This window comes from Tauraco erythrolophus (genome assembly GCF_009769465.1).
Source record: "Tauraco erythrolophus isolate bTauEry1 chromosome 30 unlocalized genomic scaffold, bTauEry1.pri scaffold_44_arrow_ctg1, whole genome shotgun sequence".
Lineage (NCBI taxonomy): Eukaryota > Metazoa > Chordata > Aves > Musophagiformes > Musophagidae > Tauraco > Tauraco erythrolophus.
In genome coordinates, this window is record NW_028238561.1 from 642,024 (window position 1) to 660,575 (window position 18,552).

Here is an 18,552-nt window from a genome sequence, read left to right on the forward strand (position 1 = left end):
CGGGACACTGTCAAGTGCTTTAAATAAGTCCAGGTAGATCATGTCAGTTGCACTTCTTTTATCCACCAACGCTATAACCCCATCAAAGAAGACCACCAAATTTATCACTCATGATTTGCCCTTAGTGAAACCATGTTGTCTGTCACCAGGCACTCACTTATTTTCTGTACTCTCTGTCTCATCACCATCTGCATGTGACTCCTTGCTTCACTCTCTCCAGTAGCCTCACACTTCTGCAGTGCTGGGGAATCCAGTGCTGGAAACAGCTCTACAGGGGTGGCCTCACCAGTGCCAACTGGATGGAAGGATCCCCTCCTTCCCTTTCACCTGCAAGGCACGTGCATTCTTCCTTCCTCTACGTGCAGCCCAGGACAAGACTGACGGCCTCTTCCCAAGGTGTGTTGCCACCACCTACTCCCCTTGTTGTCTGTCCCCCAGCACCCACAGGGCCTTTCCTGACAAGCTGCTCTCCAGCCACCGATGACCATTTCCCAAGCCCAGGCTTTAACACTGCCTCTCGTCCAGTCTCCTCTCTGCGGGCACCTGCAGATTCTGTCGTGCTTCTACAGAGCTGAGGGAGCCGGTGGAGCTGATGCCAATCGTAGCCTGAGAAGACCAGGCAAAGGAGCACTGCCAGTGCCTGTCCTGCTCTCTGCCCTGTACACTTTCCCCAGCTCCTGCAGACCCATCCCAAAGGCTCTCTCCCCCCTGACTGCTGCCTGCACCCTCCCTCTCCCAACTGCACCAGCCCTCACCTCGCCTGACCACCTCACGACCACCATCTGCCCTCTCCCAGCTCCTGGCTACCCAGCCCTGGATCTGCCTGACTTGGGAAAAGGAGGAAGGAGACATCACTTGGATGCAGGAAAGCTTTATTGTGCCCAGAGGGACAGCAGAGATTGTCAGAGAGACGGTGGGCCAGAGCCAGAGAGGCTGGTTGCCACGTGTTGGAGGAGGCAGAGAGATCTTCTCCAGAGCATGGCTTCTGGCAGCGCAGGCTCCCTTGGAGTGGCACGGCAGATGCTGCGGACTTTTGGGTGCAACTCTTGCCCCAACCGCCAGCCAGAAGGAGAGGGCAGGGGAGGAGAGCAGAGGGCTGGAGAAGAAGGGCTGAGGGGGAACTGGCAGCTGCCCAGGCGTTTGGTGCTGGGGCTGCTCAGCACTCCTCAGTGGCCTGTGCCTGCCAGCTCAGGCCTGCGTGGGTGGTGGTAGCGTTGGCATGGGTCTGGGGGCAGCGGGTGGGGCTGCAGCAGGTCTAGCAGGGCCCATAGGTGTCCCAGAGCTTCTTGCTGTAGCGGGGCACAGCACAAGGGCCATAGGCAGGAAAAGCGTAGGGTGTGCCGAAGGTGCAGAGGCCCCCCGAGCCCAGGGTGGCCCCGGCACCGTAAAGACCCCCCAGCCCCAGGTTGCCCCCGAAGGCGGGTGCTCCAGAGGAGCCCACCACAGCTTGCTGGGGGAAGGAGCTGAGGATGGGACCGGGGAAGGTGACCACCACAGGGGGTGGCTGGATGAAGACCGTAGAGTCAGGGCACTGCCGGGCGCACAGCTCATTGCAGCTGTCGGCGATGGGCTGTGGGACGGCCACGCTGGTTTTCGGTGGGTACAGGTCCTTGCAGGCCATCTTGGTGGGGGATCGACAGATATTCTGCAAGAGGGATGGCAGAGATCAGCAGAGGTGAGCGCCTGAGATGCAAGGGCCGGGAGTAGAGCAGGGGGCAGGAGGAGAAGCGCTCGCAGACTTACCCTGTTCTCTGAGGAGAAGGCAGTTGGAGCAGTGACTGGCAGAGCCCAGCAGAGGCACACTTTTTATAGCGGCCCCACCAGTGTTCAGCACCACCTGGACCAATCTGCACAGGACACACTCCCTCCTGCCAATGCCATGACAGGGCTGTACAGCTCCTGCCCCTCCCTGACTCAAAATCCCCTGGCCACATCAGCACATAGAATCACAAAACGTTTTGGGGTAGAAGGGACCTTGAAGATCAACTAGTTCCAACCCCCTTGCCATGGGCAGGGACATCTTCCACTACACCAGGTTGCTCAAAGCCTCAACCAACCTGGCCTTGAACATTTTCAGGGATGGGGCAGCCACAGCTTCTCTGGGAAACCTGTTCCAGTTCCTCACCACCCTCAGAGTGAAACATTTCTTCCTTCTATCTAATCTAAATCTCCCCTCTTCCAGTTTAAAGCCATTGCCCCTTGTCTTATCACTATATAACCTTGTAAAAAGTCCCTCAGCAACATTGCACCTCCGAGCCTTTTCTCCCCAGTCTGCTTGCTGGACTAAAGGATGGCATCACCCCGAGCAATGGGAGTCCAGGGCCAATGGGCAAAGGGCCTGAGGGGTTGGGGCCGTGCTGACAAAAGCCTGTGCCAAAGTGGGCCCAAGCAGGGGTCTGCGCTCCTTTCTCTGGGCACCACGGGGAAAAGCGCGAGGGGTCTTTCTCTCCCTGACTTGCAGAGGCCAATGGCCAACGCCTGCAGGTGGATGGAGACCGAGTGAGGCACAGTGCTGAGCAGGCAGTGGCCCAGAGGAGTGCCTTTGATTTGGCGTTTCGTAATCCGGCGCCTCTGCAGATCACAGCAGATGGCTCGACAGGCAGGGGCTGATGGTTGGGAGGCCTTTGCAGGGCAGCGCCAGGCCCCTGCTCTTCCCTGTGACTCTGCCAAGGAGGCACGGGGCCACGCCGATCCAAGGTCTTGGGCCAGACCTGTGGCATGAAGGGCACTTGCAGTCAGCCTTTGTCACGCTGCGTGGCCTCTTCCCAGGGAGATAATGAGAAGGGAGCGGGGCTGGTTTGGCCCATGAGGTGGCAGCTGGCAAGTGTCCGAGTGGGGTAATTGCAGGGGCTGATAGAGCAGATTGGGGCTGGCGAGGAAACGGTGTCAGCAAAAGAGCCCCGTGCCATGTGGGGAGGAGGCAGGGGCTGGGCTGTCACGGGCCACGTGCCCCCAGCACAGCCGGCTCCTCCCTGTGCTCCCAGCCGGCCATAAAAGCAGTGCCCTCTGCCAGTGCCGGCATCCCACGCTCCTGCCTGGCTCTGCTCAGCACAAGGGTAGGTGGGCGCCTGCGGGTCTCTGCCTCCTCTGGCAGGGGCCAGCTTGGGGCCTCCCTGGGCAGGAGAGCTCTGCTGGCAGTGGGCAAGCAGCCATGGGTGGCTGTGGGTGGCCGGGGCAGAATCTCCTCCTCGCTCACAACACCTGTTCTTGGGGCCGTGTCTTTCAGGCTCAGCTCTCTCGCACCAGGATGGCTTGCAAGGACCTGTACCCACCAAAAACCAGCGTGGCTGTCCCACAGCCCATCGCCGACAGCTGCAACGAGCTGTGTGCCCGGCAGTGCCCCGACTCCACGGCTTTCATCCAGCCACCCCCCGTGGTGGTCACCTTCCCTGGCCCCATCCTCAGCTCCTTCCCCCAGCAAGCTGTGGTGGGCTCCTCTGGAGCACCCGCCTTCGGGGGCAACCTGGGGCTGGGGGGCCTCTATGGTGCGGGGTCCACCCTGGGCTCGGGGGGCCTCTGCACCTTCGGCACACCCTATGCTTCTCCTGCCTACGGCCCTTGGACCGTGCCCCGCTACGGCAAGAAGCTCTGGGACACCTACGGGCCCTGCTAGACCCACTCCCCAGAGCCCTCCAGCCCGTGGGCTGACTCACCCTCACACCTCCTCTCATTTCTCCCCTCCTTTCCCTCTCTCCGTGCCACCTCTCCTCATCACTCCTGCCCAGGACAGCATGCACCACTCCACCATCATCTCACAAGGCACTTGCTTCTTTCTGCAACAGCCACCGCCTGCCAGAAGCCTGAAGGAACAATTCTCTTGAAGCCTCATGAAGGGACAACCTGCTGACCTCTGCCTTCTGAATGTTTCTCTGCCCTTACAATAAACCAAGTCTGCATCCAACTCCTGCCTCTCTGTTTTTCCTTTCGAGGCCCAGCGTGGGCTGCATGCTGAAAGAGCCCTGCACGTGCTGCCCACCAGCTGGGGCAGGGCAGTGGCTAAGCCTCAGCTGCCTTTGGGGAGATCGCACAGCCTTGGCAGCCCTGGCCACGCACACTCCTGCAGTGCAGCTCCAAGGGCTCTGCCTGAAGGCAGGTGGCTCCCCTGTGTGCAGGACATGCAGCTCGGGGGGCTTTGCAGACCTCCAGCCCCACTGGGCACGAGTGGGGCTGCCCGAGGGGCTTGGACACAGCCAGGGCCAATGGCTGCCACAGCTCCAGCCCCTTTCTGCCTCCACAGCTCTGCTAAAAGCCCTGGGAGAGAAAGCAACCAGGAGGTTTCCTCTTCCCCTTCCCTTTCCCCTACTCTAACCCTTTCTTTTTGCTATTCACTTTCCTCTCCTTCTCCTCCTTACCTTTCTCCTACCTTTGCTTCTCTCCATTCCCCTTCCCTCTTCTCTTTCACCTTACCTCTCACCTTCCACTTCTAAGCCCCAGCACACACCAACCCACTCGCTGCTACTCGCTTCTCTTCTGCAGACACAAAATTGCACAAATCACAGCCTGATTACTGGAGCAGGAGCCTTTGCAGAGCAGCTCGTCATGCTGTCGTGTCAAGCAGGGTCACCCAGAGCCACCTGCCCAGCACCATCTCCAGGCGACTTTGGCATGTCTCCAAGGACGGAGATGCCACAACCTCCCGTGGCAACCTGTGCCAGCACTCTGTCACCCTCACATAGAGAAAGTGGTTTGGGATATTGTGGTGGATCCTCCTGTGCTTCATCTTGTTCCCATTGCCTCTTCTTCTACCACTGGATGACTCTGAAAGAGCCTGGCTCCATATTCTTAACACCTTCCCTTCACACATGTGTGCACATTGAGGAGATCCCCCTCAGCCTCCTCAGGGCCAAAAGGAATAGTCTCAGCCCTCTCAGGTTCTCTCCAGAGGAGGCATAGAATCATAGAATGCTTTACGTTGGAAGAGATCTCAAAGATCATCTAGTTCCAACTCCCCTGCCATGGGCAGGAACACCCTCCACTACACTAGATTGCTCAAAGCCTCATCCAACCAGGCGTTGAACACTTCCAGCGATGGGGCAGACACAGCTTCTCTGGCCAAACTCTTCCAGTGCCTTACCACCCTCAACAAAAACAAATTCTTCCTTCTATCTAATAGAAATCTCCCCTCTTTCAGTTTAAAGCTATTGCCTCGTATCCCATCACTACACACCCTTGTGAAAAGTCCCTCACCAGCTTTCTTGTAGGTTCCATTCAGATACTGGAAGACTGCTATAAGATCACCCCGGAGCCTTCTCTTCTCTAGACTGAACAAGCCCAACTCCCTCAGTCTGTTTTCATAGTAGGTGCTGCCCTTGAATCATCTTCATGGTCTCCTCTGGACCTGCTCACACAGCTCCATGTGCTTCTTGTGTTGGTGACATTACAGTTGAACGCAGCACTCTAGGTGGGGTCTCACAAGAGCAGAGGGGCAGAATGCCTCCATCGACCTTCTGACGACACTGCTTTGGATACAGCCCAGGACACGGTTGGCTTTCTGGCTGCCAGCCCCCATTGCCAGCTCCTGTTAAGCTTCTCATCAACCAGCACGCACAAGACCTTTTCTTGAGGGCTGCTCTAAATATGTTTTCGTCCAGCCAGTAATTGTGCTTGGGATTGCTCCAACCCATGTGCAGAACCTTTCCCTTAACCTTGTTGAACTTCATAAGGTTCATATGGGCCTATGTCTCTACCCTTTTAAGGTCCCTCTGGATGGCATCCCTTCCCTCCAGCATGTCAACTACATCACACAGCTCTGTGTCCTCAGCAAATTTTTGAGAGTGCACTCAATCCCACTGCCCATGTAACTGACAAAGATGTTAAACTGCACTGGCCTCATTACTGACCTCTGACGAATGCCACTTGTCACTGGGCTCCACTTGGACATTGAGCCATTGACTGCAACTCTCTGAGTGCGACCATCCAGACAGTTCCTTATCCACCGATTGGTCAATCCAGCAAATCTGTGTCTCTTCAGGTAAAGACGAGGATGTCACATGGGACACTGTCAAGTGCTTTAAATAACTCCAGGTCATGTCAGTTGCTCTTCCCTTATCCACCAACCCTGTAACCCCATCAAAGTTGGCTACCAAATTTATCACTCACGATTTGCCCTTAGTGAAACCACGGTGACTGAAACCAATGAACCCCTCATTTTCCATAGCCCCTGTCCCTTCAACATCTGTGTGTAGCCTCTTGCTCCATTCTCTCCAGTAGCCTCACAATTCTGCTGTGCTGGGGAATCCAGTGCTGGAAACAGCTCTACAGGGGTGGCCTCACCAGTGGTCAGCGGACAGAAGGATTCCCTCCTTCCCTTCCACCTGTAAGGCATGCTCCTCCTTCCTTGGCGTTCTTCCCAGGACAAGGCTCGCTACCTCTTCCCAAGGCGCAATGCCACCATCTACTCCCCTTGTTGTCTGTCCCCCAGCACCCCCAGGGCTTTTGCTGACAAGCTGCTCTCCAGCCACCGATGACCATTTCCCAAGCCCAGGCTTTAACACTGCCTCTCGTCCAGTCTCCTCTCTGCGGGCACCTGCAGATTCTGTCGTGCTTCTACAGAGCTGAGGGAGCCGGTGGAGCTGATGCCAATCGTAGCCTGAGAAGGCCAGGCAAAGGAGCACTGCCAGTGCCTGTCCTGCTCTCTGCCCTGTGCACTTTCCCCAGCTCCTGCAGACCCATCCCAAAGGCTCTCTCCCCCCTGACTGCTGCCTGCACCCTCCCTCTCCCAACTGCACCAGCCCTCACCTCGCCTGACCACCTCACGACCACCATCTGCCCTCTCCCAGCTCCTGGCTACCCAGCCCTGGGATATGCCTGACTTGGGAAAAGAAGGCAGGGAGACACCACTTGGATGCAGGAAAGCTTTATTGTGCCCAGAGGGACAGCAGAGATTGTCAGAGAGACGATGGGCCAGAGCCAGAGAGGCTGGTTGCCACGTGTTGGAGGAGGCAGAGGGATCTTCTCCAGAGCATGGCTTCTGGCAGCGCAGGCTCCCTTGGAGTGGCACGGCAGATGCTGCGGACTTTTGGGTGCAACTCTTGCCCCAACCACCAGCCAGAAGGAGAGGGCAGGGGAGGAGAGCAGAGGGCAGCAGAAGAAGGGCTGAGGGGGAACTGGCAGCTGCCCAGGCGTTTGGTGCTGGGGCTGCTCAGCACTCCTCAGTGGCCGGTGCCCGCTAGCTCAGGCCTGCGTGGGTGGTGGTAGCATTGGCGTGGGGCTGGGGGCAGCGGGTGGGGCCACAGTGGGTCTAGCAGGGCCTGCAGGTGTCCCAGAGCTTCTTGCCGTAGCGGGGCACAGCCCAAGGGCCGTAGGCAGGAAAAGCGTAGGGTGTGCCGAAGGTGCAGAGGCCCCCCGAGCCCAGGGTGGCCCTGGCACCGTAAAGACCCCCCAGCCCCAGGTTGCCCCCGAAGGCGGGTGCTCCAGAGGAGCCCACCACAGCTTGCTGGGGGAAGGAGCTGAGGATGGGACCGGGGAAGGTGACCACCACGGGGGGCGGCTGGATGAAGACCGTAGAGTCGGGGCACTGCCGGGCGCACAGCTCGTTGCAGCTGTCGGCGATGGGCTGTGGGACGGCCACACTGGTTTTTGGTGGGTACAGGTCCTTGCAGGCCATCTTGGTGGGGGATCGACAGATGTTCTGCAAGAGGGATGGCATAGATGGTCAGAGAGCAGCAGAGGTGAGCGCCTGAGGTGCCTGGGCCGGGAGTAGGGCAGGGGGCAGGAGGAGAAGCGCTCGCAGACTTACCCTGTTCTCTGAGGAGAAGGCAGCCAGAGCAGTGACTGGCAGAGCCCAGCAGAGGCACACCTTTTATAGCGGCCCCACCAGTGTTCAGCACCACCTGGGCCAATCTGCACAGGACACACTCCCTCCTGCCAATGCCATGACAGGGCTGTACAGCTCCTGCCCCTCCCTGACTCAAAATCCCCTGGCCACATCAGCACATAGAATCACAAAATGTTTTGGGGTAGAAGGGACCTTGAAGATCAACTAGTTCCAACCCCCTTGCCATGGGCAGGGACACTCTCCACTACACCAGGTTGCTCAAAGCCTCAACCAACCTGGCCTTGAACACTTTCAGGGATGGGGCAGCCACAGCTTCTCTGGGAAACCTGTTCCAGTTCCTCACCACCCTCAGAGTGAAACATTTCTTCCTTCTATCTAATCTAAATCTCCCCTCTTCCAGTTTAAAGCCATTGCCCCTTGTCTTATCACTATATAACCTTGTAAAAAGTCCCTCAGCAACATTGCACCTCCGAGCCTTTTCTCCCCAGTCTGCTTGCTGGACTAAAGGATGGCATCACCCCGAGCAATGGGAGTCCAGGGCCAATGGGCAAAGGGCCTGAGGGGTTGGGGCCGTGCTGACAAAAGCCTGTGCCAAAGTGGGCCCAAGCAGGGGTCTGCGCTCCTTTCTCTGGGCACCACGGGGAAAAGCGCGAGGGGTCTTTCTCTCCCTGACTTGCAGAGGCCAATGGCCAACGCCTGCAGGTGGATGGAGACCGAGTGAGGCACAGTGCTGAGCAGGCAGTGGCCCAGAGGAGTGCCTTTGATTTGGCGTTTCGTAATCCGGCGCCTCTGCAGATCACAGCAGATGGCTCGACAGGCAGGGGCTGATGGTTGGGAGGCCTTTGCAGGGCAGCGCCAGGCCCCTGCTCTTCCCTGTGACTCTGCCAAGGAGGCACGGGGCCACGCCGATCCAAGGTCTTGGGCCAGACCTGTGGCATGAAGGGCACTTGCAGTCAGCCTTTGTCACGCTGCGTGGCCTCTTCCCAGGGAGATAATGAGAAGGGAGCGGGGCTGGTTTGGCCCATGAGGTGGCAGCTGGCAAGTGTCCGAGTGGGGTAATTGCAGGGGCTGATAGAGCAGATTGGGGCTGGCGAGGAAACGGTGTCAGCAAAAGAGCCCCGTGCCATGTGGGGAGGAGGCAGGGGCTGGGCTGTCACGGGCCACGTGCCCCCAGCACGGCCGGCTCCTCCCTGTGCTCCCAGCCGGCCATAAAAGCAGTGCCCTCTGCCAGTGCCGGCATCCCACGCTCCTGCCTGGCTCTGCTCAGCACAAGGGTAGGTGGGCGCCTGCGGGTCTCTGCCTCCTCTGGCAGGGGCCAGCTTGGGGCCTCCCTGGGCAGGAGAGCTCTGCTGGCAGTGGGCAAGCAGCCATGGGTGGCTGTGGGTGGCCGGGGCAGAATCTCCTCCTCGCTCACAACACCTGTTCTTGGGGCCGTGTCTTTCAGGCTCAGCTCTCTCGCACCAGGATGGCTTGCAAGGACCTGTACCCACCGAAAACCAGCGTGGCCGTCCCACAGCCCATTGCCGACAGCTGCAACGAGCTGTGTGCCCGGCAGTGCCCTGACTCCACGGCCTTCATCCAGCCACCCCCTGTGGTGGTCACCTTCCCTGGCCCCATCCTCAGCTCCTTCCCCCAGCAAGCTGTGGTGGGCTCCTCCGGAGCACCTGCCTTCGGGGGTAACCTGGGGCTGGGGGGCCTCTACGGTGCTGGGGCCACCCTGGGCTCAAGTGGCCTCTGCACCTTCGGCACACCCTACGCTTCTCCTGCCTACGGCCCTTGGGCTGTGCCCCGCTATGGCAAGAAGCTCTGGGACACCTATGGGCCCTGCTAGATCCACTGCTGTCCCAGCCACTGCCCCCAGCCCCACGCCAACTCTACCACCACCCACGCAGGCCTTAGCTGGCGGGCACAGGCCACTGAGGAGTGCTGAGTAGTCCCACTCCAAACGCCTGGGCAGCTGCCATTGCCACACCCCCTCGACTCTTCTTCCCTTTGGAAGCCAAAAGGCTCAGCCAGGCTGCAGCACCAAGTCCTCAGCATCTGCCGTGCCACACCAAGGGGAGCCTGTGCTGCCAGAAGCCATGCTCTGGAGAAGATCCCTCTGCCTCCTCCAACACATGACAACCAGTGTTTCTGTGTTTCACCGTATCTCTCTGACAATCTCTGCTGCCCATTTGGGTAGAATAAAACTTTCCTGCATCCGAGTGCTGACTCCTTGCCTCCTTTTCCCAAGTCAGGCAGATTGTGGGAAGGAGCTCAGGATGCGGCCGGGGAAGGTGATCACCACGGGGGGTGGCTGGATGAAGGCTGTGGATTTGGGGCACTGCTGGGCCCACAGTTCGTTGCAGCTGTCAGCGATGGGCTGGGGGACAGCCACGCTGGTTTTCACTGGGCACCAGTCATTACAAGACATCTTGCTGGGTTGCAGATTCATTTGCAAAAGATAGAGATAGAAAAGACTAAAAATAAGGCAGAAATTTTATGAGATAAATTTCAGAATGCTGATATGAGTGAAACTTCTACGTTGTGCTTCCCTATGCTATAGCGTATATGTTTTGAGCAGTCTTGATCAACTTGATTAGCACTAGCTAAGCACCAGTATTCCAATTTTCTGACTACATAAAGTCCTGCCCAGGGATGATCAGTCCCCACTCATGCGGACCGATTTTCTCTAGTGTTGCATTGATGTGTTCTATGCTTCCTGCAAACACCCATCTTGAAGAACAATGTAAGAACCTCAGTCTCACCTATCATAGAGTTCTCCAAAGTGAGTAAACATACCCATGTTAGATGTGGCTTTTCCTGAAATAGGAGAGTTTATTTATGTCCCATAATGCCACTGAACAAAGATGAAAAGACGGCTATCTTATACATTTATCTTAAATTTTATTAAATATTAAAATAATTATCTGAAATAACTATTTTAATCTGTGATTTTTAAGCTAGTTGGCTTACGATACTCAAATCAATTTCTCAGGGTTTCTTGCACCCACACCCAGTCTTTCAAATCCTGCATTTACTACAGCTTTCCTGAAGAGTACAGACAGAAACCATCTACTGCAACTCAAAATCTGAGCGTACCTATAGGAATCTTCTCCATCTACTCTGATATAGGTTCCAATTAAGCATATAGAAAGAAGTCAATAAATCATATTCAGCTCAACAAGGCGAATAAGCCAAAAGAAGTGTCTGGATGAACTCAGGGGTTGGAGCTTATGTAGCGTTTCTCTGCATTCCTACAGGATTTGAGACTTGCTTCGTGCTGGGGGTTGTGTTTGGCTGCCTAACAGAAATTATTTAACAGTTTTGAGCGACAAAAGTATCATGGCTATGATTTTATTCAAATTCTCACACTGCGTGATGTCCATGTTACACCATCACAATTTCTTTAATCTTGGGTCTTAATTGGCTAGTGTAATTCCTGGTATCATTAAAGTGACCTCACTGGAATTACCATGTGCACTAAGCTGACTCCACATGTTACTTCTCCCTTTATAAAGTTGTCATAAGCTTGTCTGCTCAGAGGTTTTGTAAGACTCATCTTTGGCTGACATACACATTTTTCCTTAACAGTCTTCTAAATTTATCTGGTAAATTAATTGGAGACAGAGTGCAACTTATCCGAGGACTGCCCAGGAATTTGTCTTTTCCATCCCTTGCTTAAGTAGACCTCACTGACCTAAGATGTATTTCAAGTGGTCACAGATATCAGATGAGATCATACAATACATATGACAATTCCCGAACAGAACGTCCCATTGAAAGGAACATTCTTTTTTGAGGCAACACAATCCTGCATTAAAAAATCATTTTGTTTCACTAGAAGAGTTTACATGGGAATTTAAATTCAACTTTAAAGGTGCCCACAGTCCAGCTGACAGTGACTTGAGCTATGAAGTCAAAGACATCACCATCCAGAAATGTATGAAGTCCCACCGCTGCTCACGATCCACCAAAATAGGTACAATTTTAAGGAAAAAATCAAAGAAGCAGATAAAGGTTTCTTGTTAGATGTTGAGGGCGTTAACTCTTATCAAGCATGTTCTGGGGCTTCCTGAGAAAAAAGTTCTTCGTAATGATTTCACATTCATTAAGTGATGTTCAGCCCAGCTAATGTTTGGTGTTGTGTTAATGTATGAAAATGTGTGAGTGATTTAGATGCTACAGTGTTGCACAATCACATTTGCTTTAATGTACAGGAAACAAGGTGGTGCACGCCATTACTTTAATCAGATCATGATTTGTGCCATTGGAAGTCATGTGTCAATATTAATGTAGCTCTTCTTTTCTTTCATTTAAAAAAAATCCTTTAGACATTCTTAATCAAGTATAAGATGTCATGTTTGATGAATATCAGGTGACTATATGTCGTTATTTCAAACTACACTTTCCAGAAAAGATTCTGCACACATTTGTGATTATTTACTCATTTTCTGTGCTTTTTCAGAGGACAGTCAGTATCTTTTACTTCAACTTCTAAGTTTTTACCCATGTCCAAGGCATTTTCAGACTTTTCTCATTGTCATCCCTGAGAAGATCCCCCAGGGCTGACATATCCAGTCTTAATTCCTGCAATGCCTAAGCTGAATACTTCTTGTGATACAACTTCAATATTTTCCTTCTCAGGTGATAGAGGAATCATGTTTTGATTTCTCGATTGTTTTTGTTTGTTTGTTTGTTTTTTCTGACATGTATTGTTGCAGTTTGGGAGGAATTGTGACTGGGGAGGTAAATGGAAACCGTAGCTGGCTAAAGTGTTTGTTTCCTCAACAAAAACTACCTTGCATTTGTTGCAGGGGAAGACAAAAAACACTCTCCAGGTATAGAAAGTGAATTACTGCAACCCACATCTCCCAGTCTGGAGGTGACCTCGTTGCCTAGATCTACATTTTACTGCAAAGTCGGCAAGTCGGAGCAAGTTGTGCCTCATTATGCTATCTCAGGGCAACAAACCCTGTCCACATAGAAGTCCTCTATTTCCTCTCTCCACTTGGTAGCATTATTTTGTATTTAATAACATTGTGATATAAACGCTCTCCAAACTGAAAAATGTCTTTTGGGGGTTCCCGTGGGAAAAAAAAAAAAAGGTACTTATTGCAGAATTTCTCAAGCAAACTGGGAACAAAGGATATCAAAGCACTTTAGAAACGCTGACTAATGATTTATGCATGCTGTTTTGTTGTTATAATGTGACTTGCATGTCCCGCTGGTGGATAATAGCATCAGTCTCAGCAGGGAGCCACTGTCAGTCATATCACTCTCCTAATCAGATTGTGGTTCATAGCCTCCGGGGCTGGCCAGCCCTGTCCCTGCCCTACTTTCCCTTTTGTGTCATCCAGGTTAGTCTGCTTCTTTCACTGAGTGTCTACAGCGTCTTCAGCAGAAGCCTGGCAGACTGCGATAAAAACTTCCTGTTCTTTCCAGTGTCTCTCCAGAACCTTAAGCAACCAGAAAGGGTGAAGTTGAAAAGTTGAATGTTAAAGACAGGGGATTAAGAGAGTTGAAAGGTGATATCTTCAAAATTAATCATAATTTCTGCATTTTAAATGAGAGACAGGGATATTTCACTGGTCTGGAGATCTATTAGTGTCTTAAAGTACCTCCTAAAACTAAGGAAGAGTGATAAAATTTATCATAGGAGAGAATGTACAGTGCATTTTCGCAGAAGATAAAGAAAGTGAAGGTTTATACCATAATAGTAACAGCATAAACTAGGGAAAATTCATTATATATATTAAAATATATTGATAGTAATACGCTAATGAATATCAAGTAAGCAGAAGAGACAAGAAAAAAAACTTATGGGAGTAGGGTGCAGGAGATAATTTTTGAAACCTTAAGAGAAACAAAATACGTACAGATTGGAAACAGCTATTTTTAATATTTAAGTCTCTTACTGTCTCCACTAAATATATACTGTATCTGCCATGAATGAAAAGTAAGATTAAAAATAAGTGATAGTAGAAAATATATAATAGGATGGACCTCATCTTTGGAAGGAAACAGAGAATATAGACTATAGCAGTGGAGAAGAACATCAAATGTATTATCAACATGTATAAAAACAGGTAAAAATTAAACAATCTTTAAAATCAAAAAAATATTAAAAAACACTAAAAATTGGATGCATAAAAGATTTATTGAGCAAAACAAGTAGAATAAATTGGATACAGAACAAAAAACCAACAAAATAAAGGAGGACAAGAGCAACAAGAAAGGAAAAAAATGAAAATAAAAATTTCTACTCTTATAGTTCTCAAAATTAAGCTTCAAAAACATCTAAAAAAAGTTATACACTTTATATAACTTTAAAAAAAGTTATGACATCAATGACATAAACAATAAAGAAAATGACAGAGTGAATAAATGGTGAAAATGTTTGATTAAAATTTACAAAAGAGAATATTAGGGAAGAGATCTGTGATACTGGAATGAAAGCAAAAGTTTAAGGTCAGCAAATCAAAGCTTTGTAGAAACTATTAACAGTTGAAACATTTGGGAAGACTAGACTTTTCTAAATATCTCATTCCTGTCAAATAAAAAGGCAACTGAGTGGATCTAGCAGGGCCCGTAGGTGTCCCAGAGCTTCTTGCTGTAGCGGGGCACAGCCCAAGGGCCGTAGGCAGGAGAAGTGTAGGGTGTGCCGAAGGTGCAGAGGCCCCCCGAGCCCAGGGTGGCCCCGACATCGTAGAGGCCCCCCAGCCCCAGGTTGCCCCCGAAGGCGGGTGCTCCAGAGGAGCCCACCACAGCTTGCTGGGGGAAGGAGCTGAGGATGGGGCCAGGGAAGGTGACCACCACGGGGGGTGGCTGGATGAAGGCCGTGGAGTCGGGGCACTGCCGGGCGCACAGCTCGTTGCAGCTGTCAGCGATGGGCTGTGGGACGGCCACGCTGGTTTTCGGTGGGTACAGGTCCTTGCAAGCCATCCTGGTGCGAGAGAGCTGAGCCTGAAAGACATGGCCCCAAGGGCAGGTGTCGTGAGCAAGGAAGAGATTCTGTGGCCATGAAGGTGCCCATTGGCAGTGCTGGCCTGGAGCTGAAGGGGCCACAGCCAGCGCTGTGCCTGCACTGCCTTCCATGTGCCCTTTCCCCACCAGCCCCCTAGAGTGCCCTGCTCCCTGCACCCCTCGCCTTGCCCTCTCTGCGCACAGGGAGTGCAGTGCATCACCAGCCCTCCCCGGGAGCCTGGGCAGGGTCTGGCTCTGTGTATCCTGGCCACACGGCTCCTTTCTCCTCCCACTAGAGCTCGTCCTGTCCCAGCCACCCACAGCTGCTGCCAGCATGCCCGCTGCCAGCAGAGCTCTCCTGCCCAGGGAGGCCCCATGCCGACCACTGCCAGAGGAGGCAGAGACCCGCAGGCACCCACCTACCCTTGTGCTGAGCAGAGTCAGGCAGGAGCGTGGGATGCCGACACTGGCAGAGGGCACTGCTTTTATGGCCGTCCGGGAGCATGGGGAGGAGCCGGACATGCTGGGTACACGTGGCCCATGGCGGCCCAGCCCCTGCCTCCTCCCTGCATGGCACGGGGCTCTTTTGCTGATGCCGTTTCCTCGCCAGCCCCAATGTGCTCTATCAGCCCCTGCAATTATCCCACTCGAGACACTTGCCAGCTGCCACCTCATGGGCCAAACCAGCCCCGCTCCCTTCTCATTATCTCCCTGGGGAAGAGGCCACATAGTGTGACAAAGGCTGACTGCAGGCACCTTGCGTGCCACAGCTCTTCCCCAGGGCCTTGGTTCGGAGTGGCCCCGTGCCTCCTTGGCAGAGCCACAGGGAAGAGCAGGGGCTGGCACTGCCCTCCAAAGGCCTCCTGCACACCAGCCCCCACCTGTCCTACACCATCTGCTGTGATCTGCAGAGGCGCCGGATTACGAAACGCCAAATCAAAGGCACTCCTCTTGGCCACTGCCTGCTCAGCACCGTGCCTCACTCGCCAGCCCAACACAGCCGGTCTCCATCTGCCTGCTGGTGTTGGCCATTGACCTCTGCAAGTCAGGGAGTGAAAAACCTCTTGTGCTCTTCCCCGTTGTGCCCAGCGCATGGAGCGCAGATGTCTGGGCCCACTTGGCACAGGCTGTTGCCAGCGCAGCTCCAACCCCTCAGGCCCTTTGCCCTTGGCCCTGGAGACTAATTGCTCGGGGTGATGCTGTCCTTTAGTCCAACAAACAGAACAGGGAGGAAAGGCTCAGTGGTGGCATGTTGAAGAGGGACTATTTACAAGGGCATATAGTGATAAGACAAGGGACAATGTCCTTAAGCTGAAAGAGAGGAGATTTAAATTACATAGAAGGAAGAAATTTTTCACTCTGAGGGTGATGAGGCACTGGAACAGGTTTCCCAGAGAAGCTGTGGCTGCCCCATCTCTGGAAGTGTTCAAGGCCAGGTTGGATGATGCGTTGTGGAACCTGATGTAGTGGGAGGTGTCCCTGCCCATGTCAGGGGACTTAGAACTAGATGATCTTCAAGGTCCCTTCCAACCCAAATCATTCTATGATTCTATGATTCTATGTGCTGGTGTGGCCAGGGGATTTTGAGTCAGGGAGGGGCAGGAGCTGTACAGCCCTGTCATGGCATTGGCAGGAGGGTGTGTGGCCTCTGCAGATTGGCCCAGGTGGTGCTGAGCACCAGTGGGGCTGCTATAAAAGCTGTGCTTCTGCCTAGCTCTGCCAACCACTGATCCAACTGCCTTCTCCTCAGGGAACAGGGTAAGTCTGCGAGCGCTTCTCCTCCTGTCCCCTGCTCTACTTCCGGCCCACGCACCTTGGGCACTCCCTTCTGCTGCTCTCTGACCATCTCTGCCATCCCTTTTGCAGAGCATCTGCTGATCCCCCACCAAGATGGCCTGCAAGGACCTGTACCCACCAAAAACCAGCGTGGCCATCCCACAGCCCATCGCCAACAGCTGCAACGAGCTGTGCGCCCGGCAGTGCCCTGACTCCACAGTCTTCATCCAGCCGCCCCCCGTGGTGGTCACCTTCCCCGGCCCCATCCTCAGCTCCTTCCCCCAGCAAGCCGTGGTGGGCTCCTCTGGAGCACCCGCTTTCGGGGGCAACCTGGGGCTGGGGGGCCTCTATGGTGTCGGGGCCACCCTGGGCTCGGGGGGCCTTTGCACCTTCGGCACACCCTATGCTTCTCCCACCTACGGCCCTTGGGCTGTGCCCCGTTACGGCAAGAAGCTCTGGGACACCTACGGGCCCTGCTAGACCCACTGCAACCCCACCCGCTGCCCCCAGCCCCACGCCAACGCTACCACCACCCACGCAGGCCTGAGCTGGCGGGCACAGGCCACTGAGGAGTGCTGAGCAGCCCCAGCCCCAAACGCCTGTGCAGCTGCCACTGCTGCACCTACTCGGCCCTTCTTCTCCTGCCCTCTGTTCTCCTCCCCTGCCCTCTCCTCCCAGCTGGCTATCAGGGCAGGAGGTGCACCCAAAAGGCTCAGCCAGGCTGCAGCACCAAGTCCTCAGCATCTGCCGTGCCGCACAAAGGGGAGCCTGCGCTGCCAGAAGCCATGCTCTGGAGAAGATCCCTCTGCCTCCTCCAACACGTGGCAACCAGCCTCTCTGGCTCTGGCCCACCGCCTCTCTGACAGTCTCTGCTGTCCCTCTGGGCACAATAAAGCTTTCCTGCATCCAAGTGCTGTCTCCTGCCTCCTTTTCCCAAGTCAGGCAGATCCCAGGGCTGGGTGCCCAGGAACTGGGTGAGGTCAGATGCTGGTTGTAGGGTGGCCAGGCGAGGTAAGGGCTGGTGCAGTTGGGAGAGGGAGGGTGCAGTAAGGGGAGAGAGAGACTTTGGGTTGGGTTTGTAGGAGCTGGGGAAAGAGCAGAGGGCAGAGAGCAGGACAGGCACTGGCTGTGCTCCCTTGCCTGGTCTTCTCAGCCCACAATTGGCATCAGTTCCACCGGCTCCCTCAGGTATGCAGAAGCACGGCAACATCTGTGGGCGTCCACGAAGAAGAGGCTGGATGAGAGGCAGCATTAAAGCCTGCGCTTGGGAAATGGCCGTCGGTGGCTGGAGAGCAGCTTGTCAGAAAAGATGCTGGAGGTGCTGGGAGACGGACAGCAAGGAGAGTAGGTGGTGGCAATGTGCCTTGGGAAGAGGCTGCCAGCCTTGTCCTGGGCTGCACACGAACGAAGGAGGAGTGTGGCTGGCAGATGGAAGGAGCGGATCTTTCCATCCGCTGACCACTGGTGAGGCCACCCCTGCAGAGCTGTTTCCAGTGCTGGGTTCCCCAGCACTGCAGAGAATGTGGGGCTACTGGAGAGAATGGAGCAAATGGCCACACGCAGATGCTGAAGGGACAGGGGGTATGGAAAATAAGTGAGCGACTGGTGACAGCCAACATGGTTTCACCAAGGGCAAATGGTGCGTGATAAATTTGGTGGTCTTGTATGATGTGGTTACAGCATTGGTGGATAAGGGAAGAGCCACTGGCATCATCTACCTGGACTTGTTTAAAGCACTTGACTTAGTCCCAGATGATATCCTTGTCTTTAAACTGAAGAGGCACGGATTTGATGGATGGACCACTCGGTAGATAAGGAATTGGCTGGATGATCACACTCAAATTGTCGTGGTCAATGATTATATGTCTCAGTCAAGCCCAGTGACGAGCAGTGTTCATCAGGGGTCAGTATTGGGGTCGGTGCTGTTAATGTCTTTTTTGGCGAATTGGACAGTGAGATCGAGTGCCCCATCAGCAAGTTTGCAGATGACACCAACTGTGTGGTGTGGTTGACACGCTGGAGGGAAGGGATGCCATCCAGAGGGACCTGGACAG

At 54.0% G+C, this 18,552-nt stretch overlaps 6 protein-coding genes across 7 annotated transcripts; 3 read left to right on the forward strand and 3 right to left on the reverse strand.

Annotated features, from left to right (window-relative positions):
- Positions 1 to 1,255: 1,255 nt before the first annotated feature.
- Positions 1,256 to 1,621, reverse strand: LOC147526128 (scale keratin-like). The gene has a single exon (XM_086630383.1). It carries the CDS (start codon positions 1,619 to 1,621, stop codon positions 1,256 to 1,258), a length of 366 nt encoding a protein of 121 aa, XP_086486509.1.
- Positions 1,622 to 3,247: 1,626 nt separating this feature from the next.
- LOC147526129 (scale keratin-like) lies at positions 3,248 to 3,613 on the forward strand. Its single transcript, XM_086630390.1, has one exon. The coding sequence runs from the start codon at positions 3,248 to 3,250 to the stop codon at positions 3,611 to 3,613; it is 366 nt and encodes a 121-aa protein (XP_086486516.1).
- Positions 3,614 to 7,240: 3,627 nt separating this feature from the next.
- On the reverse strand, positions 7,241 to 10,190 carry LOC147526130 (scale keratin-like). 2 transcript variants are annotated; one of them, XM_086630393.1, is made up of 2 exons: positions 10,152 to 10,190; positions 7,241 to 7,594 (listed from the first exon to the last, which is right to left on the reverse strand). In XM_086630393.1, the coding sequence occupies exons 1-2, from the start codon at positions 10,188 to 10,190 to the stop codon at positions 7,241 to 7,243; spliced, it is 393 nt and encodes a 130-aa protein (XP_086486519.1). The 2 variants fall into 2 exon arrangements, with proteins under 2 accessions (XP_086486519.1, XP_086486520.1); XM_086630394.1 differs by lacking the exon at positions 10,152 to 10,190 and having other exon boundaries at positions 7,241 to 7,606.
- Positions 9,243 to 9,608, forward strand: LOC104372039 (scale keratin). The gene has a single exon (XM_009977614.2). It carries the CDS (start codon positions 9,243 to 9,245, stop codon positions 9,606 to 9,608), a length of 366 nt encoding a protein of 121 aa, XP_009975916.2.
- Positions 10,191 to 14,335: 4,145 nt separating the features above from the next.
- Positions 14,336 to 14,701, reverse strand: LOC104381222 (scale keratin). Its single transcript, XM_009988891.2, has one exon. The coding sequence runs from the start codon at positions 14,699 to 14,701 to the stop codon at positions 14,336 to 14,338; it is 366 nt and encodes a 121-aa protein (XP_009987193.2).
- Positions 14,702 to 16,612: 1,911 nt separating this feature from the next.
- LOC147526131 (scale keratin-like) lies at positions 16,613 to 16,978 on the forward strand. Its single transcript, XM_086630398.1, has one exon. It carries the CDS (start codon positions 16,613 to 16,615, stop codon positions 16,976 to 16,978), a length of 366 nt encoding a protein of 121 aa, XP_086486524.1.
- Positions 16,979 to 18,552: the final 1,574 nt, after the last annotated feature.

Bases quoted from the DNA above. Each gene is read 5' to 3' on its own strand.
- LOC147526129 (XM_086630390.1), top strand. From the start codon at position 3,248: ATGGCTTGCAAGGACCTGTACCCACCAAAAACCAGCGTGGCTGTCCCA.
- LOC147526130 (XM_086630393.1), bottom strand. From the start codon at position 10,190: ATGTCTTGTAATGACTGGTGCCCAGTGAAAACCAGCGTG. The intron at 7,595-10,151 runs GCTGTCCCCCAG...ATGGCCTGCAAG, and splicing joins GCCCAGTGAAAACCAGCGTG to GACCTGTACCCACCAAAAAC.
- LOC104372039 (XM_009977614.2), top strand. From the start codon at position 9,243: ATGGCTTGCAAGGACCTGTACCCACCGAAAACCAGCGTGGCCGTCCCA.
- LOC147526128 (XM_086630383.1), bottom strand. From the start codon at position 1,621: ATGGCCTGCAAGGACCTGTACCCACCGAAAACCAGCGTGGCCGTCCCA.
- LOC104381222 (XM_009988891.2), bottom strand. From the start codon at position 14,701: ATGGCTTGCAAGGACCTGTACCCACCGAAAACCAGCGTGGCCGTCCCA.
- LOC147526131 (XM_086630398.1), top strand. From the start codon at position 16,613: ATGGCCTGCAAGGACCTGTACCCACCAAAAACCAGCGTGGCCATCCCA.